The following is a 24,459-nucleotide window of genomic DNA, read 5'->3' on the forward strand; positions in this document are numbered from 1 at the left end:
GAGCTTGAGATTCTGGAGGGCCACCAGAGGAGTCGAGCAAGCGGGCTGGAGTGACTTATCCAGCCTTTGGGAGAGGAGTTGACGAAGGCTGTCCAGAATGCTTGCGTAAGAGTCGATGCCATCATCTTCGACGAAATTGGGTGAAATTGGCGGTCTGGAAATATCCAGGTGGTAGTACTTTAGCTTGTGATGCAGGTCCTTTATGAACTCGAGGATCTTTTCAAGATGCTCGCGCTTGCAAGTCCGCTGGGCAATTGTGGAGCCAGTGTTTGCTTGTCCCGGTGTAGCACTCTGCCCAGAAGCTTTTGCCTCTCGCGGGTTCCTGGTGTTCTCATCAGTCCCCGTCATAGCGTGGTCGTCGTTATGAGTTGTTGTAGGCGCTGATTGGGGTTTAGACTGCTTCTGCCCGGTTCTAGTCATGGTGTGCTCGTCGCTGTGTACTGTGAGAGGCATCGACTGGGGCTATCTTTGGGTGGACGGTCCGATCCGCTTGAAGTAGTAGAGAGCAAGAGAGGAAGGATAGTGCTTAAAGGAAGCAGGTGAGGTCGCCATATATATTCCAACCGGAGCAGAGGACGAACTGCTCACCGCTCCTGCCAAAGGTGCGGCCGCGAAATCGCTCACCGCCGCGTTTGAACTCCTCTTTCACCGTGGAGAGACGCGACTGTAGGCCAGAACTTCACCGCGAGTCAATACGACATGGCAATAACAATGCTGTAAGCGAGCACATGGGATTACCTCTTACGTGAGCTTAAGCCATACTCTTCCGTTTGCAACTGTGGATTACTGTGACCGGCATGGGTCATGCTCCTGTAGTGCAGTTCTTCATGGTCACAGAGTGATACTGCTGCAGCAGTACGTGTGATGCCAGGTGTAGGAGGTTCACACAGTCACAATAGGGGTTGTAGATGTCAGTTTAGGCGGACTATTTCGGGGCTAGATTTGGGGTGGGACTTGAGCACATAGTGACTATCTATGGAAAGGATGTTTGGTGTTACGTTGAGGGGTCACAGTTGGACTGGTTGTTGAGGGTAATAGCGTATATCTGTGTTGAGTGTGTGATATATGTTGCTATATCCCGTCTCCCGCTCAAGTGAATAAGAGACGTTGAAGGACGCATGTTCAAAAGCGTATAGATGTATATCCCACCAGATATTGCCTGCCCCTGTTCACTATATCCATACCCGCTAAAGCCGTCCAAAGCCGTCCCAAAAAACCTTTGCCCAGTAAAATGATGTAGGAAGTGTCCCATCATCTTCTGAAGCAGCGAACCGGATCTTTTCCTAAGCTAATGCTGCCGACGATGAATTTGAGGGTGCAAACACTTAGAACTAGAAATCGCCCCTCTGCTTCATTTTCTGTACAATCTCCTCAATCTCCGCCGCACATTGCTTTACCAGATTTTGCTTCTTCCTCGCACTATTTCGCATTTTCGTTGCTGCATCAAAAACCTCATCGCCGAAACCGGTCCATGCATCCTTCGCACACAGCGATGCCGCTGAATCTAGTTTGTCCGCGAGGTGCATCATGTAGCTGAGAAGGTTCAACACTGTGGGCCTGAGGATCCTTAGGATGTGGGGGCAAGGGTAAGGAGCTGTGTCCTGAACGCCGGCTGGCGTGGCGGTGGTAAGCTCGTCGCCGCTGCAGTGACCCATCTCCTGGAATATTTCTAGATAGTTTTGGAGACCGTCGTCCAGCATATGATGGTCCCAAATGATGCTTTCCAGCGCATGGTAGATATGGAGAGCGAGTGAGCGGAGGTTGTCGATGTACATGCGATCTGAGAGTTCTTCAACTTCGGCGTCGGTGCTTGCAATTGCCCTCTCTGGCATGGTGTTCTCGTTGTTCTGCGTCGTGGGGTTGGGAGGCATGCTTCGCAAGTATCGTTCGGAGTAGGCTATTAGAGCCTCACGGTTGTAGGGAAAAAATGGATTGTAGGAGAGGAGAGGGGATGCTGAGGTAGGGAGGAAGTACTTTATATGTTGTGAAAGAAGCTAGTCTCACCTGGTTACCGCCTTTGCGAAACAACGAGTATACCCCCACTCACCGCCGTTTCTCACCTCTGCTTGGCCTTGGTGAAAGCGAAGTTGAATCGTCATAACTCGTCAAGGCAGTAACAGATGGTAATGCTGTGGGCGGCGTTACCACTTCCATCGATGCCAGGCAGTGGTTCTCCTCTGCTTTCCGCGGACACATTCAACACTTTCGGAACGCTGTGCATGGACAAGGTAGAGGGATTCGTCAGACAAATTGACCGAAGGCCAAGTGGCAGGCTTGAATCTGCGCAGGACATTTGCAAGCAAAGAGAGGGGCATATTGGTCATTGGTTTTGTCCAATGTTGAAAAGTTGATTTGACCTCATGTATATATCACGATTTGTGAAACCGGTCCAGAAACTCCAAAGATCTCAGTTCAGCGCGCCTCATGTCGTTCAGTATGTCCTGCCTCATTCCGTTCCGTCATCAAAATGTCTGCCCCAGGGTAATTCCCACCCAAATTGCCAAATTCCTTTCTCAGAAAATGCACCTCTGGACTGCAAACCGATCCGAAGATGTTTCTGTGACGGGGTTTCACACCGTCTACTCCCACACCGCAGCTGGCGGGAGAGCTTGCTTTGGAGGTTGTGCGAACAATTCCGGATCCCAATCACCTCTTTCCTTCATTTCCTTCATGCGCTTCTCCATGTCGTCAGCCACCTTCCTTACCCATTCCGCAGTTTCTTCCGCAGTAAGTATCATGGTCTCGCTGTGCGGTTCTTCCTCCCTTCGGACGACCCATGGATGCTTCAACCACAAGGAATTCATCAACTCCATCTCTATACCTAGTTGAATGAGGTAGCTGCGAAGATTCTCAATGGTGTGTTTAAGGATCCGGAGTACCAGGTTCGGAGTAGAGTAGGCTGTGTTTGGCTGCCCATGTAGCTCTTCTTCGAGGAATTCGAGAAGTAACGATAAAGTGTCTTCGTAGTGGTCAAGTCGGTCATCTTCCATGTACATCCCACTTTGTCCACCGCTTAGCCAGCCGTGGAGTTCCAGCACAAAGTCGGCAATGTTTTGTAGGTGCTGTCGCTTGGATAGCGTGGTGACTTCGGAACCAGTGTTGGTTCCTTGATTTTCGTTGGACGACATGGGAACATCCAATTCCAGCTCGAGTTCCTTTCTCTCATTTCCTATCATAATGTGCTCGTTGCACCGTACTGTCGGAGGCATCAACTGTGGTTATCTTTGGCTAGAATGTCCGACCCGTGTAAAGTAGTAGAGAGTGAGGAGGAAAGAATAGTGCATGAAGGAGGGGGAGAGAGGGCCTTTATATATACGAAACCTGACAAGTAGCGGAATGATCACTGCCGTTCTCAAAGGTGGTTTGGAGTGCTTGCTGGGGAGGTTGCTCACCGCCATCCCCCAACCCTATTTCACCTATCCCTGCAGGAGAGAACGAAAAGGAGAACTCCACCGCAACTTACACGAGATGACAATAGCAATGTTGTGAACGAGCACATGTGATTACCTCTCACGTGAGCTCAAGCCATACTCTTCCGACTGCAAAGGTGGATACCTGTGGCTCGCATGGCTCATGCTCGGTAATGCAGTTCATCATGATCACAGAAACAGACCACATCTCATATACATGTAAGTCATTCTTTCTCGTTCAATACACAGTCACACCTCCGTTCCCGACGGAAATATCTGTGTGTACACTACCAAAGACAAATCATTCGTTTACCATTTCATATTTTGAGATAAGAGACACCACTTCCACAGCAAGGTTTGTGCAGAAAAAGAAGACCTGGGCAGTAGAACATTTCGGGCTTTATATAGAGACTCCAGCATTGCAGCAACCGCCTGACCGAGCTTTCCAATGTTCCAAAGCAAATCATGTTTCGCTCGATATGGCGATGCTCATCATCACCAAGTGACTACTCATTGAACATCAAGCCTTTTCGGACATACGAGATACCGAGAGTCACACAAGCACATAAGGTTGGGATCGTGCACTTTTGATTATCTGGGGCAGGTAAAGGAAACATAAGTGACAGAAATACTGAGGCGCAAGAGGGCTTTATATACCCTTCCTAAGACGCTCACTAGATTATTGTACGGGGGATACTGAATATGTCCATAGATTATATGCGATGATGATGTTTATGGTGCATACATATTGCATTACCCTCCTTGATATTAATGTACATCACCACCGTTGCCTTCCATACCCTGACATTTGTCGCAACACAAGTGTATTTGGTCGCTCAAGTACTGCAAGAAAGCACATACTCTGGATCATTTCGCATTTTAAAGCGAATAAGCAAAAGCAGAAGCAAAGTGAGCGAAGAAAAAGAGCGCTGGGAAGTTGAAAGAAGGGCTTTTATATGGCACCGTTCCCAAACAAGCCCAATCTACAGAGTGATTGACAACTAACTCGCTAAACACATGAACATGGTTTCAGGCTTTCGAAGTAACTCTAACATCCTACGTGCTCTTCTCTTTTTCACAATAATAACAATCATGATCACCATAGGCACCATATTCTATTCATCATCATCACACACATGGACATGTGGACAGCCACAATCATCGGCCTCAAACATCCCGATGTCGTATTCGCACGAGAACAGAGAACAGAGCGTCTCACACAAGGTCATGTGCCGGTTTTTCCGGGAATTACGGGTAGGAAGCTGTTTTTGATAGTTGTGAGTGAGCCAGTTGTGAGGGAGGAGAGCCGGAGGACGGCCACGGAATGGGGTTTACATACGTACGGGAAGCCAGACTCCACTTCCACTCCAAGGACTAGTTCTGGTATAGCAATACAGGTGGTTAATCGTACTGTTACGGCGGCAGCGATAGGCAGGTATGTAAGAATCGAAATCATTGTGCGCTCAAATAACTGTATCATGGATCCCTCATTCGATGATGCTGTCGACATTCCGAGGAATCTTCATCGTCATCATCGTCGTCATCATCATCAAATACACGCATACCCAAATATCCCTTCCACTCCATATGTACCAAAACTTCAGAAAACGCCCCCAGCCACATAATTTCGCCATTAGACTCATTTTAGAAATTCCGTCACCACGAATACCTCAAGTTATAGAAAAGGAAGGAAGCTAGTAAAATACCACCCTTATGTAACCACGGGCCACGGCAAGCATGCACGCCTGCGACCCAACGTGCTCTCATTCGCGTGTGAAATCGCAAACTAAGCGCTTAAGACATACAGTCGTATAATCTACATCCCCTCTCAAATAAAGATACCCATCAGCACCATCCAAATAAATAACTCAAGAAACGCGCACTCCTTTCATCATGGGATAAAGGGACATGAGGCCATAGATAACCCTACATACCCAACATACCCTGCACCTACGTATCCACTCCTTTTCACTTCACAAAACAAAAAGCCATAATCAGAAACGGTTTTCCATTTCAGAGTCTCAAGAAAGACAGAATCGCTTCCTTCACATCGCGGTTTACCTCTACGGTTTTTAAAGAATGACTTCCGTCATAGGATGGAGGATTTTGTAGTAAAAGAGAAAAGAAAAATCTACGAAAAGGAAAATCGTAGCTTTATATATGCAATTTTCTTTGATCACCTGCCCGCGTCGGCGACACATGCTCGTCAAAACTCTAAATCTTTATGTCATGTTTCCCGGATCGTGATCATGATAATCATCATCATCAACTAACCACCCAGCAGCAAGCTGAAACATAGATACGGACTTCTCGCCCACGTGCTCAATACGAAAAGAGGTCGCACCAACACATCCATTTGCTCGGGCGAGAGTTTTTAAAAGGGAAGAAAACTGCAAGGAAACTCTAACTTGCAAAGTAGAAAGTTGCGCGTTTATATACTCGGCGCCCATAACACCTGCAGCGGTAACGCCTACGGAGCCGTCTAGTCAAGTTGCAAATCTTGGTGCCGTGCTTTCTATCTATCGTCGTGAGGGTGGCGATCATCACCAATTCCCTGGACATTTCAGCCACGTACTCAAAACCCCAAGAGATCGCACCAACCCATCATATTTCCCACTATCAATTTTGAAAATAAGGAAGAAAATTGCAAGGAAATCCTGACTTGCAAAGTAGAAAGTTGCGGGTTTGTATACTTGGCGCCCACAGCCCCTGCTTTGACGACGCTCACGGAGTCGTCCAGTCAAAGTTGAAAAACATCGACGTAATGGTTTCCCGTCATGGTGGTGGCGATTATCACCAACTCCCTGGACTTCTCGCCCACTCACGAAATACCGAAAAAGGTCACACCAACTCATAGTCTCTTGCTGTGCGTATTTTCAAAGAAGAAGGAAAACTGTAAGGGAAAACTGGAACTTGCAAAGAGCAAACTTGCAGGTTTATATAGTCTTCTCCCATACCTACCCACCCTGCAGCGGCGACGCTCACGGAGTCGACGACGGTGAGTCAGAGCTGCGAATCTTATTATTAGGTGTCATGGTTTCTCGTTGTGATGGTGGTGATTATTATAACCAACTCTCTAGTTACGAAATTGGAATATTGTTTTCTATGAGACGTGCTCTACGCCGAAAATCGCGCCCAACACATGGGCACTTAATTCTGTCGTTTTTGGGTTGAGGGAAGAGAGTTTTGTATGCAAGATGGAGGAGGAATCATAACGGACCTTAGGTACAGGGAATTTATATCTCTCAGAGGCACTGGCTTCGTGAAGACCAGTGATGCGGAGAATGGCACGCACGTGAGGATAGTCGAGGTTCAATGATGTGCGATTCTTGTGCTGCATGAGGTGGGTCACATACATCAAAAACAAGTTCGAATTCGAAAGACCTTGTAGATTATGTGCCTATTCGAAAGAAAAGCCATATGCTGCTCTGAATCTTCTCTTCCCAGTGCCCTGTTTGCTATTGAAAGAGGGCTTTGCTTCCCAGCTAAGTGAGAAATGGAAATAACCGAATGATAACCCAGAGAATGTGTGATAAAAGAGATGCTTTGCATAGCCATGCAAGAAAGTTCATGTGAAGACTTCCTTGCTCGTTGCCGGCAAAGTTTCGGGGCACATCTGTACACTGTTCGCTGTGCTATGCAACCGTCTCAGATTCCAGTATTCATCCTCCACTTGTGCATAGTTTGTCACTCCGAAGGTTTGTTTTGGTTACTGGATGATAGGCGAGAATCCTGGAGACATGATGTAAGCTTTGTGAATGAAACGAGGTGCAGCAGTAACTTACTGGTAACTTGCAGAACTCTACAGTTCGGAGGAATCTTTGCGCTATTCTCCGTTCAGATGGCCCAAGTGCCTGAGGTCATCTAGAATGCCGCAGTCCCTCAAGATCTTGCTTGTTTCTTTGTCGACGATCGTTGACAGCTCCTTCATCCTCTTCTGAAGTAGGTTCCGGATCTCTTGTCGGGTCTCTTCCGGAAGCCAACTGGCGAAGTTGGACAGCTGTTTCTTCAAATACACCTTAAGCATGGCCACCGACATCCCTAGCGAAATGCGGGAATTACGAGCCACCACACAGTAAGGATCGCCCGCGCCGACATGTGCCATGTTCGATACGTTAGCAGCCATGATGCCACGTTGCATCCTGAGGAATATGTCAACCTGGGCCTCCACCAAGGGAGCATACTTGACGAAGATGTCGAGATGGTTCATGACTAATTTTCCGGATGAGATAATGGCTCCAAAGCGCTTGGCCTGCTCAGCCCTTTGTTCTTCGACGGTATGGATGTCCTCAATGCACCGCCGCTCTTCCGGGTCATCATCCCCTTCTCCCGGCGGTTTGGTCGCCTTAGCAGTGCAGGTATCCTTGGGATCGCGCTGGTCGCCAAGCAGTAGGCAGAGTTCACTTGGGGTAGCTCGATCAAGTCTAAGGCGGGGCGGATCCATGTCGTCAAGGTGTCGGAGATATGAGAGTTGAAGTTGAGAGAGAAACAATTGGAGGGGAAGCGGGAGCTGACTGATAAAGAGGAAAAACTAGAGAGAAGATTGGAAGGAAGAGAGAGCGGAGAGTGAAGATGAGCTAAGCTATGTGAAGTGAAAAGCAAGCGCTCACCGCCACAGATAGCTCACGGGTTACATGCACTCACCGCTATCCTCGTGATATCCATGACGAACACATTCTTTTACCTTGGTAAGTGGAGGAAGAAACGCGTGATGAGCTCGTAATAATTTGGTAACGGCATGTTATAAACGAGGCATCCAGGATTTGACCCCTAACGAATCAAGGTGCAGTTGCGCGAAGTTGTTAGACTGGCAGCAAACTTGCTCAATTCGTGCTACACTATGCTACAAGAAGAGCTACACAGATTAAATTAGTCCTCCATTCCAAAAGAGCGGTATCGTTTCAGCACTTCTTCATTTGAAGCGCTTCTCAGCGGCCTGCCAGTTGATGACGTCCCAAATGGCCTTGAAGTACTCGGCCTTACGGTTCTCGTATTGGAGGCTGTACTCGTTAGTCTCTGTTCTCCAATCTTTGCATGATAGGCGAAAACATACTAGTAAGCGTGCTCCCACGCATCGATACCCAGAATCGGACGGAACTGACCCACTACAGGGTCCTGGTTCGCGTACGTCTTAATCTGGATGCCTCCAGTCTGCGTATCCTGAACCAGCCATGCCCAGCCAGAGCCCTGAATGCCCGCGAGCGCCGCATTGAACTTCTCCTTGAAGGCATCCAAGCTTCCATAATTGTCATTGATGGCCTTGGCGAGCTGGCCCTTGGGGGGCTCGCCTCCGCCCTTGCTGGTGGGCGCCAGGTTCTCCCAGAAGAGACTGTGGTTGATGTGGCCGCCGCCGTGGAAGTTAATAAGGGGCTGGAGGGCGATCTGGGTCTGGATGTCTTCCTTGTGCTTGGCTTCGGCCATCTGCTCGCTGAAGTTGTTGAAGGAGGTCACGTAGGTGTTGTGGTGCTTGGAGTGGTGGAGTTCCATGATCTTGCCGGAGATGGCGGGCTCGAGCGCACCGTAGTCATCTATGGTTGTCAATGAGTAATTTTTGCAGGAAAATGGACAGTGAACGTACAGGGCAGATCAGGGAGAGTGACCTTTGAGCGCACGAAGGTCGTTCCAGCGAGACCAGCTCGGGAGGAGGTCTTGGGAGCAGCAGCACGGAGCGCCGAGCGCAACGCAGAGGTGCGGAGGAGCGTGGAGTTCATGATGGCGTACAATTGATGGGGATGGTGTCAATTGGGCGTATATTAGATGGGCTATGGGGCGGAGATGTGTATAGAAAGGTGGGAGAAACGACTCTATATCTGTTTCGTCATCATCTCGGCCTGGCCCGAGCTCCCGAGCTCTCACCAGACAGCTCCCCTCACCTCCGAGGTCCGCACCAATCAGAGGACGCGACTCGTTCGATGATCGATAGTTGGGACGATACCTTTTAGGACTTCTCTCCATTGTTCTTCCTCAACTTCTTCTCCAAGTAGGTCAATTGCTCCTCCTCCGCGACATCAAGTTTCTTTTCACCGTGGATTCCTCCCTGGCACCAATGCGTAGAGGGGCCCACCTGGTCCCCCATCACTCGATGCATCCCGCCAGTGTCAAAGTGGGCAGACACATATTCCTCATTCCTTGGTCGCGTGCCTGGCAGAAAAGTTCCACAGCAGCTAACTTGTGCTTCAGACCATGATCTCAATTCCACTCGCTTCTTCCCCGTCCAGATAACATCACTCCGCCAGGCAACATGGCAACCACCTCCATGGTCCGCCTTCCCAATGGCCAGAACCTCGTCGTTACACCAGTATTCGGAGGTCTCTTCTTCAAGTCCCACGAAGTGACGGGCGCCCACTCGCCCTTTCCGGCCGGTTGGACGATAGTCCTGCATTCGATTGGGGAATTTGACGATCATGGGGAAGTGGCTCACGAAGAGAAGGACAAGGATGCATTACCCGAGACCGAAGAGAGGAGACGCAGGATACACCCGTACAGACATCCCACACGGGAAAACGATCACCTTTTCATATCCTCAATATCCTATCCCAACAGTCAGGAGTACGGGCCTGCGTATTCCCCTACAAGACACATTGCAATGATGCTCTGGGCGACGCTGTACTGGTACTTTCACCAGCCCGAGCCCGACCTGCACATCACCAACGACACTACCAAGCATACACCGCCGTCGGGAAGACCCCAGGGAGAATGGAGAATCAATATAAACCGGGAAGGCATATTCCAGGGCAAAGTGATCCTACCAAAGCTGGAGCGCATGGGCCTGATATCGAGCGAAGAATCCTTCGTTGGCGAAAACCTCGAGGGTAAAGAAGGCTGGACAGAGATGTTCGTCTCCCGGCGCTCCTTCTGGCAACTCGACCCTCGAATCTACCTCTCCACCCTCCCCTCCACCCTCCATGGGGGCCACTCCCCCTTCCAAACCGGCAGCCCCTACAACTCCCGTCCCAGCTCCCCTCACCCAGGCCACGAACGAGAACCTCCCAAAGAGCATCAATCGGGGCTCTGGTCCCCAACCGCTCCAGGGCCCTTCCACTCCGGCAGCCACCTACCGACCTACTACCCTCCCCCTCCACCCCAATACACCCTGACGAACACCGTCCGACATCCCATCCGGCCCAAACCCCCTCGACAAGGCGAAGTCTTCTACACGCGCTACATCCCCAGCTTCGGCCAATACATCTCCTTCCGCGTAGCCTCCCTATCCAAAACCCCCGTCCGCCATCTCGGCCCCGTATCCCTCACCCACACCCCGCACCACGGTCCCTCCCCCCTCTCCGTCTCCGACTCCGACTCCCACGTCCCAACCCCCTCAACACCCAACCCCGGAATGACAGACACCGAATACCTCCACAAATGGATGAACACATCGCGCGTCGCCTACTTCTGGGGCGAATCCGGCCCGCTCTCCCACCAAGAATCCTTCCTCCGCAGGGTCCTCACCTCGCGCCACAGTTTCCCCGTCATCGCTTCCTGGGACGACAAGCCGTTTGGCTATTTCGAAATCTACTGGGTGAAAGAGGATCCCGTGGCGAGGTTCTTGCCGCACGTGGGCGATTACGATAGGGGGTTCCATTGTTTGGTGGGCGAGCAGGAGTTTAGGGGCGCGGCGAGGGTGAAGGTCTGGTTGGCGGCTTTGGTGCATTATCTTTGGTTGGCGGATATTAGGACTGAGACGGTGGTATTGGAGCCTAGGGTTGATAATGAGAGGTATGTTATGTTGCTCTTCGCTGGACTCATTGCTCTTTTCGTTTTTTTTGGGTCATTGTGGTGAGGATGTGAGGGATATTGTAACTGACAGCTTTGCTAGGTTGACGCAGTACTGTCTCGATGCGGGTTTCTATCGCGAAAGAATCGTCGATATGCCGCATAAGCGGGCGAATATACTAAAGATACAGAGGAGTACGTGGGAGGGACCGGCATTATGAAGAGAAGACGAGGTTTGAGGAAGAATATAGACAATGATAATGTATTTATGTGCAATGACCAGCGCTGAAACAAATGCAATGCAATTCATGGGTATCATATCTATAAAACAAGCCAACATCTCCCTTCAAACCCGCTCATGAATCCAACCACGACCCTGCCGCCCAAATCCCCGCAATCCCCACCAACGCCGCAACACCCACCGCCTTCTTCCTCCACAACCCCTCCTCATCCACCTTGACGGCGCCCTCGCTCCGTTTCAGCCGCCTCCCTTCCTCCTCGCGTGCAATCACCTCCTCCATAACACTGACATGCTGCGGCGCCACTCTCAAACTCTCATTGTGCCTCCTCTTCGCCTCCTCAATCATCTCCTCAATCTTCCTCAGCTCCTCCAACCACTCTGTCTCATTCCCCTTCCCCTTTCCCCCACCCTCCTCGTTCTCATCCACAACCACGCCCTGCGCATTCCCGAAAAAGTCCATCACAAGTCTACTCCTCGCTCCTTCCTCGCCGCCGGGGAACAAATCGTACCGAATCCCCGGCTCGCTGTGAATCAGCGCGGGGTCGTAACTATCAAACAGCTCGCCCATGGTGACTTTGGAGTTCCTGTCCTTGACTCTGTTTTCCAGGAATTCGAGATTGTAGTAGGTGAAGCGGTCAATGACGGCGACGCCGACGTCGGCGTCGGCGTGGTGCGAGTACGAGGATTGCGAGAGGGCGGAGCTGCCGGTCGCGAGGATGTTGGGGGAGTAGAATTTCGAGTACATGGTGTTGGCTTGGCAGGTATCGATCATGAAGAGCATTTCATGATAACTAGCATCCATCAATTAGCATGCGCCGGAGATAGGGGAGTGTTACGTAGGTAAAGCGGTAATCCGACTGGATGAGAAGAAAAATGACATACCGCTTCTTCTCCCACATCTGCTCAAACGCATCCGCCAAATCAAACGCACTAATCTCCTCGGCATCCTGGAACTTGAGAAACTCATTCCCGCCATGCCCCGTCATGTACACGAGGATATTGCTCCGCTCATCCGTCAAGAGGCGCTTGCTCCGCGGCATATCCTCGCCGACGCGATCCGTCATCAGCCGTATGAAGTTCTCCACCGTGACTTCGTAGCCCCGGTAGTCGACCTCGATGTTGTTCCCGTAGAGGTCGAGGGCGCGGTCCGCGTTGTTGTAGACGGCTCCCGGGAAGGCGTTGCGCGGGTTGCACGCCATGTCGTCCGGGAGCATGAGGATGATTTGCGAGTCTGGGATGCCGAGGCGCTTGACGGTGCGGTAGAGCGAGAGGACGTTGGCGAGGTGTCGGTAGTTGAACCAGAAGCGCGATGTGCCGACTAGGACGGCCCAGTTGGACGTGTGTTTGGAGACGGCGAGGGTGAGGAAGAGAAGGAGCGGGAGGAGGAGGCGGAGGGGGGAGAGGGGAGACATGGTGAGGAGGGGTGAGGGCGTCCCCGGCGTGGTGGAGGAGGAGTGGAGTGAAATCTGGTGGGTGGTATTGCTATTTGGACTTGGAAGGGTTGGTGTTTGGGGTTTGGGGGTGAATGCTGACAAAGCTCGCCCCCCAATCGCCCCGTCACGTGGAATGGCGATAAATGGGGCCCGCGGTTTCTAATTGATCTGTGACGACATTGATATTACTACTTTTATGTAACAGTAGACGAGCTGATTTCGTCTTCCTACGTGGAGTCTTGATCGTTTCGCCGCGATTCTGAGCATCGCTCTGTCGACTCTAATTCCGTCCTCTCCCACATCAGATGCCATGGCTCCCGATCGGGGTGAATTCTCCACCGGCATGCCAACACCCGACGGCAGGGAGGAGCCTTATCCCCTCGAAGTCGAGGACTCGAATCCCTCACCTCATACCAGCAACCTATCACTATCAGCAGAAAGCCACTACCTCGCGGAGCAAGCCTCCCAACCTCAAAACTTCACCCTCCGAGGCGTCCTGGTCGGCCTGGCCATCGGCGTCGTAATATGTTTCTCCAACATGTACTTCGGCCTGCAGACCGGCTGGGTCAGCAGCATGGCCATGCCCTCCGCTCTCATTGGATTTGCGTACTTCAAGACGGTCTCCAAAATGCTTAGTGTGCCCTTTTCGCCCGTGGAGAACGTGCTCGTGCAGTCGGTCGCTGGGTCGGTGGGCACGATGCCCCTGGGCTGCGGATTCGTGGGTGTGATTCCCGCGCTGAATTATCTGCTGAAAGCGGAAGAGAATGGGCCGTTGGATATTGGGCTGTGGAAGTTGATTGTTTGGGCGGTGGGGATTTGCTTCTTTGGGGTCGTGTTTGCGGTGCCGCTGAGAAGGGAGTTTATTATCAGGGAGAAGTTGAAGTTTCCGAGTGGGACGGCGACGGCATTGATGATTAGGGTGTTGCATGGAGACGAAAAAGGCGGGGAGAGGAAGAGCGTGCATAGAAGACATACGAGTGCTAGGACCCAGGAGCAACAGGGAGAGCAAAGGGGTCTACTCCAGCGATCTCATGAAGAGAATTCCCGGGCTGAGGATACCTCTCTGCAGAGCGAGGAGCAAGAGCTAGCTAGCAATGGTGACTGGAGAGCCCAGATCCGACTTCTGCTATTCTCGTTCGCCGGCTCAGCTCTTTATGTGGGTTTACCCTGAAAGCACTTCACCTTTGTGTCTAACGACAACAGACTGTTATCTCATACTTCATTCCTCACTTGCACGACATCCCGATCCTAGGCCTGTCCTTGGCCCAGAATTGGCTCTGGACCCTAAACCCATCCCCGGCATATGTTGGGCAGGGCATCATCATGGGTCCAGCGACAACCCTACATATGCTCCTCGGAGCCATCGTCGGCTGGGGCATACTCTCTCCCCTAGCAAAGAGTCGAGGTTGGGCACCCGGCCCCGTATCCGACTGGACCACCGGAAGCAAAGGCTGGATCGTCTGGATCTCCCTCGCCATCATGCTGGTCGACTCGCTCATCAGCCTAGGATGGCTCATTCTCCGACCCACCATCGCTATAGCCCGAGCATACTACCCAATCCTACGAGAAACCCTTCGCGAACACACCTGGACCGACATCCTCCGCCTCAACATCTCCCCCAAACAAGGCTACACGCCCATCTCCGACCCCTCATCCACCCTCAAACCCCACGCCGAACCCGACGCACCGCCCTCCCACCTCATCTCCAACCGCACCACCATCATCGGCCTCTTCCTATCGCTAATCCTCTGCATCCTCGCCATCCACATCTCCTTTCCCTCCCTAATCCCCCTCCCCCTCACCCTCCTCTCCCTCCTCCTCGCCCTCCTCCTCTCCATAATGGGCGTCCGCGCCCTCGGAGAAACCGACCTCAACCCCGTCTCCGGCATCTCCAAACTGACCCAACTCGTCTTCGCCCTCGTAACACCCACCTCGGGTCCCCAGGCCAAAAACGCCGTCATCATCAACCTGCTCGCCGGCGCCGTCAGCGAGTCCGCCGCCCTCCAAGCAGGCGACCTCCTGCAGGACCTCAAATGCGGCCATCTCCTCGGCGCGGCGCCCAGCGCGCAGTTCTGGGGCCAGATGATTGGGAGCGCCGTCGGTGCGGTGCTGTCGGCCGTCGTGTATAAGCTGTATACGCGCGTGTATACGATTCCGGGGGGGCTTTTTGGGGTGCCGACGGCGTATGTGTGGGTGTTTACGGCGAGGTTGGTTACGGGGAAGGGGTTGCCGCCCATGGTGAAGGAGTGGGCGAGTGGGGCGGCGGTGATTTTTGCGGTGGGGACGGTGGTGAGGGTGGTTGGGATGGCGAGGAAGAGGCAGGGGAGGGGTGGGTGGTGGGTGGATTTCGTGCCGGGGGGGATTGCGGTGGCTGTTGGTATGTCCGATGCTCTATTACTTACCCTTATTTTCTCGAGGGCGGAAGAGAGACAGTGAAAGTGCTAATGCGGAAGTAGGGATGTATAACACGCCTTCGTTTACGCTGGCGAGAACCATCGGCGGATTGATTAGCTTGTGGTGGAGGAGGTGGAAGGGCAGGAGCGAGACGCCGATTATTGTGCTAGCAAGCGGATTGATCCTGGGAGAGGGACTGTTTAGTATTGTCAATTTGGGGCTGGCGAGTTTGGATGTACCGCATCTTTGACGCATGTTGTCGTTACAGATTGCTTGCTTCTACATATATGGATGCCTATACGAAAGTCTAGGAGAATCAGTCCTTTTCGCATAACTCAACACCCTTAATCGAAAACTCTGTCATGCCCGGTCATGCATTAGACCATCAGCGCGGAATGAAAGCTAGACCATCTCGCCCGCGCAACCATCAACTCCTGTGCACCGGCATATCCTGACCGAGTCTATCCAACACCACGCATGCCCAAAAGTAAACGAGAAAGAAAAAAAAGAAGTGCCAACCCCTCACAAATTCAAATTCCGACTCGGCCCCGCCAACCTCGACTCCTTCTCCAACCTCTCTCTCTCCTTGATCTCCTGCAACTCCTCCTTCGTCGCATTATACGCCGCACTAGCCTGGTTGAACGGATTATCAGGATGCTTCTTAAACTCATCCTGGATCTTCCGAATCTTCTGATCCCGCCTCAAGCTCTTATCGTCCTTCATCTCCTCCAGCCTCCGCTCCTCGTACTTCGCATACGCCGCCTTGTACCTTCTCTCGGGATGCCTGTCAATCTTGTCCGAGGCGTTGGCCGTGAGGCTGAGGGCGTCGAGGGCGTTGTCGATGCCGGAGGCGTTGAGCGCGGAGGGTGCGTCGAGAGAGGCAAAGGCAGAATCGATGCCCCGGGTCTTCTTGACGGCGTGTTTCGTCCCTGCGCCTTTGGGCTTGGACGGCATGGATTCTTCTTCTGCGCGCAGGAGCGCCTCCTTCTCGGCCTTCTTGCGCGCGGCTTCGGCCTGCTTGGCGGCTGCTGCTTCACTGCATCGGGTATCAGTATGAGGCACCACCGAGGCGGGAGAGAAGGAAGAACGTACGCTTTGGCATTCGACTTTGCGCCCTTGGACCACTGCTCTGCCTCTGCGGCTTCGGCGGCACGGTCTCTGGCGGCTTGTTTTGCCTGCGCGGCTTCGGCTTTGCGGGCGTTGCCGGCGGCCTTTTTGGAGTTTTCGGCGCCGCCTTTGGATTTGCCCATGGTGTGGGTTTGGATGGTAGGCTGCGGAATGGGGGTTTGGTGGTTATTGATCTCTAGATGATAGATGGAAAGCTGGGAGCTACTGGATGAGCGCGTCTGGGAGATCAGAGAGCGTGAGTTTTGTAGTATAGGAAGTTGAGTCAAAAGGATACAAAGGCACGAAAAGGCGAAGCGGCGGGGAGAGTCGAGGCACGAGGCAGCCACCCGCACTCAACCCCACTACGCTCGCGCACGGGCCGCTTCTTAATCCCACGACGCCCACGAAGCTTCAACGCTTTCATCTCAACTGTACAATCTCCATCGATCAACTGCCTTTGATGCTCTCAATTCATTGATGAAAGGAGCAGTCTTGTATTTCGCATCTAGCTGCGTGCCCCGGTCCGGAGTGGTACCTACACACGTATTCAATATGTATACTTCCAGGCTCCTGTGTCGAGGCCTGGGGGTGGTAGCTCGTTCCATACGAAACGAATGCAACGTCTCTCAATCGACAATGCTGTCTACTGTAACTCGCTGATAAACTGTCTCTGCAGGTTTCAACAGCGCTTACGTAGACGACGGACATGCCAATATGGCTGCGCAGCAACCCAGATACCGATCTAGAGGGTCCAACTTGCAGTACGAAGTGTCTATATTGCGCCGCTGCAACTAGCCTACACCCATTGTAACACTAAGCCTGCAACCACAGGGGATCTATCATGGACCGGCTATACTGCTCTGCCTACCCGAGTTTACATCGCCGTACTAGCTCCGTGGGATTTTGATCACCGACACGGCTATGGCGATGCATACGACATGGTTCGCTCCGCTGTACTATATAAGACAGGATTTCTTTACGCCTCATGACCTTGGTTCCTTCTTTCAACAGGCACCTATTTTCTGGGTCCATATGTACTTCCTAACTCACGACCTACCCCATCTATCCCCCTCTCAGCAGCTACAACTCCCTACTCCCTCTCTCATATTTTCCGCTTCACAATCACCCACACATACACGATACAATATTCATCTAGCACAATGTCATCCCTCCTCACCGTCCTCACCACATTTGCAGCCCTCCTAACCCCATCCTTATCCTCCCTCACTGTCTCCCCCCGCCCCCCAATGGGCTTCAACAACTGGGCCCGCTTCATGTGCAACCTCAACGAATCCCTCTTCGTCGAAACCGCCAACGCCATGCTCAAAAACGGCCTCCACGCCGCCGGCTACACCGCCATCAACCTCGACGACTGCTGGCCTCTGCAATCCCGCTCCCACTCCGGCGAACTGCAATGGAACTCTACCCTCTTCCCCCACGGCCTCCCCTGGCTAGGCGACTACCTGCACGCCCGCAACTTCACCTTCGGCATCTACACCAACGCCGGAAAGATGACCTGCGGCTGGTACCCCAGCAGCCAGGACAACGAAGAAACCGACGCAAAGACCTTCGCCCGCTGGGGCGTCGACTACGTCAAAGTCGACGGCTGCCACATCGAGCTGCAAAACGGGCGCAACTACTACCAGGAGTTCGAGTACCGCTACAAACTCTGGCACGCCGTCCTATCCAAGCTCGACCGCCCCATGGTATTCTCGCAATCGGCGCCGGCCTACTTCTCGCCCAACTTCCCTTCCCTGGACCACCCGGAGAAGCCCCAAAACGACAATTACACGGATTGGTATAAGACCATGCAGTACATCTATCGCACGGGCGAGCTGGCCAGACACTCGGACGACATCAAGGTGTGGAGCACCAACCCGGACAACAGCTTCATGCCCGGCGGTCACTGGGAGAGCATCCTGAACAACTACGACAAGCAGATCCGACTCAGCCGGTTCCAGCAAGCGGCCGGTTGCGGCTTCTACAACGACCCGGATTTCCTGATTGCGGATTTCCCGGACTTGACGCCCGAGGAGAAGAAGAGCCATTTTAGCCTCTGGAGCGCCTTCTCGGCGCCCCTGATTATTAGCGCGTGGATCCCCGGTATGAGCGACGAGGAGGTGGCGTATTTGAAGAATGAGGAGGTCATTGCCGTCGATCAGGATGCGTTGTGTCAGCAGGCGACGGTCGTGAGCCAGGATGCCGTCTTCGAGGTTCTGAGCAAGAGTCTCGAGAATGGCGATCGGTTGCTGGCGGTGTTGAACAAGGGCGAAGTGGAGAAGTCGACGGTCGTGCCGTTGAAGCGACTGGGCATCGAACCTGAAGGTACGTATAAGGTGAAGGATCTGTGGAGTAAGCGGACGAGGACGGTGGAGACGAGTGTCGAGGTCCGGCTCAAGAGGCATGAGACGGGCATTTATCGGATTTCGGTGGACAAGCAGACGGAGGTTGCGCCGACGGGCCAGATCTTTAACACCTTCTCCATGCGGTGTCTCACAGCGCATAAGCGCGGGGCGAGGTTCGAAGAGTGCAAGGGTGGCGACGAGCAGGTCTGGTTGGTGCGGAAGAAGGGTATCGTGAGGCCCTTGTCGGCGACGAATCAGTGTCTTTTCCTCGGTGGGGATGACGCTGTTGTTGTTGAGAAGTGTGATGGCAGGCGGACGTATCACCAGTGGAGCTATGGCGTCGATGGGAACTTGGTCAGTAGGTACAATGGGTTGTGCCTCGAGGAGGGCGAAGGGGGGGAGGCGGTTTTGAGGAAGTGCGGTGTCGCGTTGAATAGCCAGGTTTTGGCATTGCCTGGGGGGGTGGAGTTGGAAAGGTAGGAGAGGGGGGGTCATCAAATGCATTGGGGGAGGCGGGTCTGGGGAAGGTTATGCTGGATGGTTTCTTTTCGGAAAATATCTATGCTCGGTATGTATAGGCACGCTCGTTTAGGGAAGAATAGAGACTTGTCAAAATGCTGTTGCGAGAAAAGAATACGGTCCTGTGAACCTCAACCGCAATATCAACAATGCTCATCGCACATGAATGAAAATGAAGCACCCCGAACGCCGTAAGTGCAAGCCATGCCCGCTAACCCGCGACTCCCAAAAAGAGAAAAATATCATGCCTCGTATCAGCCCAAGTCCCTTTCCAAGAAGAACGCAGACCCATCACCCAACCACAGCCTTCATACTCAGCCTCTCCAGGAAGCCGCTCAGATCCTCCTTCTTGATCTCAATCACGCACGCCTCAAAACTGTCCATTCTCACCCTCGCCCCCGTCTCCCTCACAACCTCCTGGAACGCATTGCCAAACCGATTACGCCCGAACCCCTTCCTCAGCTCTTCCTCATCATCATCATCCTCCTCACTCTCACTCTCCTCCTCATCCTCTTCTTCCGTCTCATCCTCAACCTCATCCTCCTCCAACCCAGCCGCAAGATTCCTCGAAATCCTCGCCTGCCTCTTCCTCTCCCTCTCCCTCTCCCTCGCCACCCTCTTCTTCTCCCTCTCCTTCGCCCTAGCCTCCCTCTTCGCCATCCTCTCCCTCGCCGAAACCGTCGCTCCCCCTCCCCCCAACCCCACAACCACATACAATCCCCTCGTCTCATCCAACCCAGCCATGACGAGCTCACTCCCCCTCCCACCCTTGCCCTTCGTTCCATTCAGCTCCACAATCGCCTCGGCAATCCACAGCGCGAGTTTCGTCAGCGCCCCCGGGTGCGTGAAAAGCTGTACATCGGGCCCCTCCTTGACGACCGCCATGCGGAAAGCCCTCAAGTGCCGAATCTGCTTCTTCTCGATCAGCGCCGTGCCCGTGCGCAGAATCGCCCGGTGCAGGTGCTGCGCGGTCCGGATATGGCTGACGAGCAAATCGATCGAGGCGAGCGCGTCGTACGCCGTCCAGAAGCGCGCGACGATGTGTTCCTGCGCGTCGCGCAGCATGGCGTCCCGATCGATCCGGTGGTCGGCGCCGTGTGCCATTTCCGCATTCTCCTGCACCGTCGTCGTCGCCGTCGTGCCGACGAAGTCGTTGGTGCCGTCGAAGCCGGATTGCTGGAGGCTTTTGGCGTCGCCGACTTCGAGGATGGCACCGAGGATGACGCCCACGTCGATGGCGCTCAGGCACGCCTTCCAGCCCCAGCAGCGCACGAAGCCCCACCCGTCCTTCATGTCGCCGTTGCGTGGCGGCGGCGGCACGAGGCCGTCGAGGCCGTACATGGGCGCGAAGCGGAGGAGGCGTTCTCGAAGCCCGCGCTTGAGGTCCATGTCCATGTGCGTATAGTTTTGCTTGCACTGCGCGAGGCTGACGCCCATTTTGGCGAGCAGCTTGTCGAGCCGGCGGCGTCCGGCGTCGCTCCAGATGTGCAGGCGGGCGGACAGGTAAGGGGAGTGCAACATGCTTTCGTAGAGACTCCAGTGGCGGAGGAGGAGGAAGCGTGGTTCGGGGGAGAGCCGGATCGATGTATCTGTTGCGGAGCGCGCGCTCGTGGGTATACTCCCGCTCGCGTCGCCCATGCTCACTTCGCGACCGACGTCCTTGAGGTCGACGTGGTTGAGGCGGCGCACTTCGTCGCGGAAGGCGGAGCGGATTCTCTCGCCGCGGTCGCCGTTCCAGCCTGCGGAGCCGCCTGCCGTCGAGAGCGGATTCAGGCCTACGCCGCTGCCGGTTCGGCCGTACAGCTCGAGGCTGCTCACACCTACTATGGCGTTCCAGAGGAGGTCGTTGTCTTCGCGGCCGAGTTCTTCGGCAAGCGAATACGCGATCGAGGAGACGGGTTCGGCGTACGAGGCTCCGAGCTGGTAGTACGAGTCGAGTATGCTGGTGTATTTGTTGCGCATGTTGAGCAATTGGCGGCGAAGACTCCTGACGGATTGCTCTTGCGGTGGAGCTACGGATGGCGAAACCGAGCGGTCGCTCACGGAATCCGAGCGGGATATGTCCGACGATCCTCCCAGGGCATTTTGCATGAGTCGTCGTCTTCCAGGTCTTCTTTCGGGGGACGATGGTATGGAGCCGCCCTAGACACGGTCAGGAAAGGATGGGCTAAAATGCGAGGCTGTACCTACTGAATTACTTCGTCGTCTCCGAAGTGGTCGCTCGTTCTCAGAGTCTTCCATATCGGAATCATCATCTCCTCCCCAAGACTTCCTTTTCTTCGGCGCTTGCCCCGACCGAGGTGGCTGCCTGTCTTCATCGTCGCCGTCCGAACCATCGTCGGAGAAGTCGTCCTCCCCGACTTCAGGCATCTCTTCTAGTGCACAGTACGCTTCACGCTCCCTCTCCAGCTCCTCCTCGATATCGCCATCATCGAAGACTATAATCCCTCCCTTCCCGGACTGGTACGAAGGCAACACCTTCCCCTTCTCCACCCCGGCCTGCCTCCTCACCAACTCCCCCGTAACCGGATCCCGACTGAGAGGCGCGCCAAACACATTCGATAGATTCCAAGGCCTTCTCGCATCCATAATCCACACTTCCACATCCCCCGGGCCCCCATTTCCATGCTCATCCACCTCAAGCCCCAACATCTCCTCCATATCCACCATCCCTCCCACCCCCAAACAAATCACTACTCCCCCACTCCCACCCTCCGACGTCCGCATAGGCCGCACCAGCTCCTCCGCCGCGCGAGACAAGTCGCCATATCCGGATATCGGCTGGATCTTGTGCGGTATGTAGTCGCGTCTCAGCAGCGCGGTCAGGATGCGACAGGCGCATAACGCGTCGGGCTCGAGCGCGACGAGGAGTAGGACCGGAGGTGCGGCGGCGTGGTTACGTTTTATGAGGTTTTGGTAGAGGTGCGATATTAGGCTTCGTGGGAGGTACATATTTCTGTCTTCGGCGGAGGCGGGACAGTAAGTAGTGTTTGCGGATGAATAGATGTGGAGAGGCGCGTGTGGTGGGACGCGTCGGGTGTTGTGGTGGAGAGGTTCGAGGGTAGTGAGGTTTAGTTCATGGTTTATTTTGTGGGACCGGTTCAATTGTAATAATATGAGGCGCAGAGGTATTTGGGATGGTTCACGAGGGGTATATGTTTTGCGTTGGTGGGAAATGCAGTTGTGAGCGATGTTGGTGACGGAGGTGGGTGGACGCGTTGAACCGCGCTAGGCTGAATGGGGAATGGGGTGGTCCGCGTTGAGTTCAGCTGGGTTCCTTGCTTTCCCATCCCATCCTGTCTTCGAATTTGTCCAAGGTCGACGCGCAGAAGCAATTAAAGCTGCCGCACATATTTGAGGTTTTAATCCTATTTCCTGGCTCTTATTATCATGCTGTAGAACATATATTTGTTCGGCTTTCTCTTTCCCCGTTCGCGCTGCTTGAAAACTCTGGCAGTGAAGTTAATAGGAGTGGGAACTTCGAGCCTACACTGAGCGTGTTTACTGGGCTTGGGTTCGTGGATGAACAGGTTATACAAAGAAAAAAAGTGCGCTCTGGGCCAACGTCGACTTTCCAAATATGCTGTTGCCAACGTTTACATTGTGCTGTGGAAGACATTGTCAGGCCCATGGATTTGATTCGTAGAATATATCTGAACGCAACCAATTATGTTTGAGAAATAATTGGCAATGCTAAAATCGTGAATGGGAATTATCTTAGTGGCCGGCGCACGGTTCGGCTATTACTCAGCCGTCAACCTCACCCATGCCTCAAACCAACCTCACCTCTTCTCTCATCCACCACCACTGCGCGCAACGTCCCCGACGTACTTTGATCGTGCTTTTACAAGTGAGGATTGCTTAAGATGAGGTCCGGCGCGTCCTGCATACCTTCAATACGCAGATCGGATCGCATCCATTTGCGGACTATGGCTATCTTGTCCCTGACCAACTTTTACTGTGATGCAGAGCTTCAAGGGCTAAAGCGCCGTACCAGAAAGTAAAAAGATATGAGGATGTGCATATCGTCTTGTAACACAGTCATCCCGTGGAACAATGACATCTGAAAGGGCAAAGGGCAAGGGCAGCCAGGAGACGGTACGTTCCTCCCAACAATTCCCCTCAGTTCCTTTTGTCTTCACTTCCAGGACCGCCTTTGGTACTGCATATCTTTCCAACCTTTCTAAACTACTCTTGATTTCTTTGAAGGGCGTTTGACTCCCCGAATATCCCTTTTTCTATTGTAATGCCTGTTTCCAGCCCACACATCATCCCCATCTTTTCGATGCTTTCTCTCCTTCGAAGTAATTGTCCGGCATATTTACCATCCTATAATTTCCTTTCTTAAGGTCATTGCGTTCATAAAACTACTGTTGGCTGCGTCGGATGCCTGCCTATGTCCTCTGTATCGCCAGCAGATCTTGGTGGCCATTCCTGTCATGAGCTTCTTCATCCAGAGAGTGTGAGTGGACTTGTTTATGACTAACTCTATCTTAGATATGTCGGTGTAAACTTCAGGCTCACTTTGGCGAAGCCCACCGTACTGGCATCGCTCACGACATCTTGCTGTATCCGTAAAGCTGCAGGCATCGTAAATAAGTCAGGCAAACGGCACAAACCGCGAGACCACAATAGCAGAGACCCAATGTCCTGTCAGGGAATATATCAGCACTGCTGGGTCAGACCCAGGCTTCGACATCGGAGCCTCGTCGGCACCTGAAGGTGCGGTGCAAGGTGTTGTTGTGGGTGCGCAACACCTCGTCGGTGAAAGACGCCGCCCACGCAAAACATCGGTCACCGCTCGCTCAGGCACGCCGACGCCCGCCACTCCACCGACGTCATTGGGTTCTTTCTTCCCGCACGAACCGCCGCTCTTTTTCTGGGCCTATTTAATCATTTTGCTAAACTTTTCTCAACAAGCCAGTTCGCAGGATGATGGTTCAGTGGTCGTTTATGCGGCACTGTTACGGAGGTGTCGTGAAAACCCCGAGGTCATCGAACACTGCCATTAATCCGGAACTGGCCCGGGTTCCAGCGTTGAAATACACTGCATACATGGTTTCCCTAAAATATGCCATACGGTGGGCATATTTTTGCTGTTTTTGCGGGAAGGTCCCGGGTTCGAAACTCGCCGTCGTCGCTCGTTTTACGGCTTTCTTTTTGGTTTTGCGCGTGTTTTTGCTCCGTGGGTTATTATTGCTACTCCAGCAGCTGGCTTTCACTCCCAAGATACAGAAGCGGCCTGGGTCCCGCCTTGTACCATGTTCATCTTCGAGTCGAAGGAAGGAAACGGCTCC

General features: G+C 53.3%; 11 protein-coding genes across 11 annotated transcripts; 4 read left to right on the plus strand and 7 right to left on the minus strand.

Moving 5' to 3' along the window:
* Positions 1-1,331: 1,331 nt before the first annotated feature.
* EI97DRAFT_457981 (uncharacterized protein) lies at positions 1,332-1,871 on the minus strand (the record flags this gene model as incomplete). The annotated part of the gene is made up of 1 exon (XM_033800869.1): positions 1,332-1,871. One exon carries the CDS (start codon positions 1,869-1,871, stop codon positions 1,332-1,334), a length of 540 nt encoding a protein of 179 aa, XP_033654162.1.
* A 708-nt stretch (positions 1,872-2,579) lies between these two features.
* On the minus strand, positions 2,580-3,176 carry EI97DRAFT_442021 (uncharacterized protein; the record flags this gene model as incomplete). Its single annotated transcript, XM_033799737.1, has 1 exon — positions 2,580-3,176. The coding sequence occupies one exon, from the start codon at positions 3,174-3,176 to the stop codon at positions 2,580-2,582; it is 597 nt and encodes a 198-aa protein (XP_033654163.1).
* A 3,899-nt stretch (positions 3,177-7,075) lies between these two features.
* Positions 7,076-8,149, minus strand: EI97DRAFT_315804 (uncharacterized protein). The gene is made up of 2 exons (XM_033794651.1): positions 7,196-8,149; positions 7,076-7,142 (listed from the first exon to the last, which is right to left on the minus strand). Exon 1 carries the CDS (start codon positions 7,852-7,854, stop codon positions 7,237-7,239), a length of 618 nt encoding a protein of 205 aa, XP_033654164.1. The 5' UTR covers positions 7,855-8,149; the 3' UTR covers positions 7,076-7,142; positions 7,196-7,236.
* On the minus strand, positions 8,094-9,187 carry EI97DRAFT_432872 (superoxide dismutase mitochondrial precursor). Its single transcript, XM_033798257.1, has 3 exons — positions 8,989-9,187; positions 8,464-8,938; positions 8,094-8,410 (listed from the first exon to the last, which is right to left on the minus strand). Exons 1-3 carry the CDS (start codon positions 9,119-9,121, stop codon positions 8,323-8,325), a joined length of 696 nt encoding a protein of 231 aa, XP_033654165.1. The 5' UTR covers positions 9,122-9,187; the 3' UTR covers positions 8,094-8,322.
* A 202-nt stretch (positions 9,188-9,389) lies between these two features.
* On the plus strand, positions 9,390-11,435 carry EI97DRAFT_432873 (aerobactin siderophore biosynthesis protein iucB). Its single transcript, XM_033798258.1, has 3 exons — positions 9,390-9,511; positions 9,585-11,126; positions 11,227-11,435. Exons 2-3 carry the CDS (start codon positions 9,652-9,654, stop codon positions 11,342-11,344), a joined length of 1,593 nt encoding a protein of 530 aa, XP_033654166.1. The 5' UTR covers positions 9,390-9,511; positions 9,585-9,651; the 3' UTR covers positions 11,345-11,435.
* Positions 11,390-12,870, minus strand: EI97DRAFT_432874 (uncharacterized protein). Its single transcript, XM_033798259.1, has 2 exons — positions 12,247-12,870; positions 11,390-12,155 (listed from the first exon to the last, which is right to left on the minus strand). The coding sequence occupies exons 1-2, from the start codon at positions 12,774-12,776 to the stop codon at positions 11,480-11,482; spliced, it is 1,206 nt and encodes a 401-aa protein (XP_033654167.1). The 5' UTR covers positions 12,777-12,870; the 3' UTR covers positions 11,390-11,479.
* A 98-nt stretch (positions 12,871-12,968) lies between these two features.
* Positions 12,969-15,539, plus strand: EI97DRAFT_432875 (OPT superfamily oligopeptide transporter). Its single transcript, XM_033798260.1, has 2 exons — positions 12,969-13,953; positions 14,001-15,539. The coding sequence occupies exons 1-2, from the start codon at positions 13,108-13,110 to the stop codon at positions 15,231-15,233; spliced, it is 2,079 nt and encodes a 692-aa protein (XP_033654168.1). The 5' UTR covers positions 12,969-13,107; the 3' UTR covers positions 15,234-15,539.
* Positions 15,540-15,737: 198 nt separating this feature from the next.
* On the minus strand, positions 15,738-16,426 carry EI97DRAFT_357940 (uncharacterized protein; the record flags this gene model as incomplete). Its single annotated transcript, XM_033794922.1, has 2 exons — positions 15,738-16,227; positions 16,284-16,426. Coding segments are annotated over 2 exons (633 nt in total), but the record flags the coding sequence as incomplete, so codon positions are not given.
* Positions 16,427-17,232: 806 nt separating this feature from the next.
* Positions 17,233-19,123, plus strand: EI97DRAFT_490013 (uncharacterized protein; the record flags this gene model as incomplete). The annotated part of the gene is made up of 1 exon (XM_033802232.1): positions 17,233-19,123. Exon 1 carries the CDS (start codon positions 17,459-17,461, stop codon positions 19,121-19,123), a length of 1,665 nt encoding a protein of 554 aa, XP_033654170.1. The 5' UTR covers positions 17,233-17,458.
* Positions 19,124-19,183: 60 nt separating this feature from the next.
* EI97DRAFT_417500 (CDC45-like protein) lies at positions 19,184-22,326 on the minus strand. Its single transcript, XM_033796924.1, has 3 exons — positions 21,349-22,326; positions 19,878-21,234; positions 19,184-19,829 (listed from the first exon to the last, which is right to left on the minus strand). Exons 1-3 carry the CDS (start codon positions 22,112-22,114, stop codon positions 19,454-19,456), a joined length of 2,499 nt encoding a protein of 832 aa, XP_033654171.1. The 5' UTR covers positions 22,115-22,326; the 3' UTR covers positions 19,184-19,453.
* Positions 22,327-23,218: 892 nt separating this feature from the next.
* Positions 23,219-24,174, plus strand: EI97DRAFT_442030 (uncharacterized protein; the record flags this gene model as incomplete). The annotated part of the gene is made up of 4 exons (XM_033799738.1): positions 23,219-23,260; positions 23,512-23,624; positions 23,660-23,814; positions 23,852-24,174. 4 exons carry the CDS (start codon positions 23,219-23,221, stop codon positions 24,172-24,174), a joined length of 633 nt encoding a protein of 210 aa, XP_033654172.1.
* Between the last annotated feature and the right edge of the window lie 285 nt (positions 24,175-24,459).

The sequence above is a fragment of the Westerdykella ornata genome, assembly GCF_010094085.1.
Source record: "Westerdykella ornata strain CBS 379.55 unplaced genomic scaffold EI97scaffold_9, whole genome shotgun sequence".
Taxonomy (NCBI): domain Eukaryota; kingdom Fungi; phylum Ascomycota; class Dothideomycetes; order Pleosporales; family Sporormiaceae; genus Westerdykella; species Westerdykella ornata.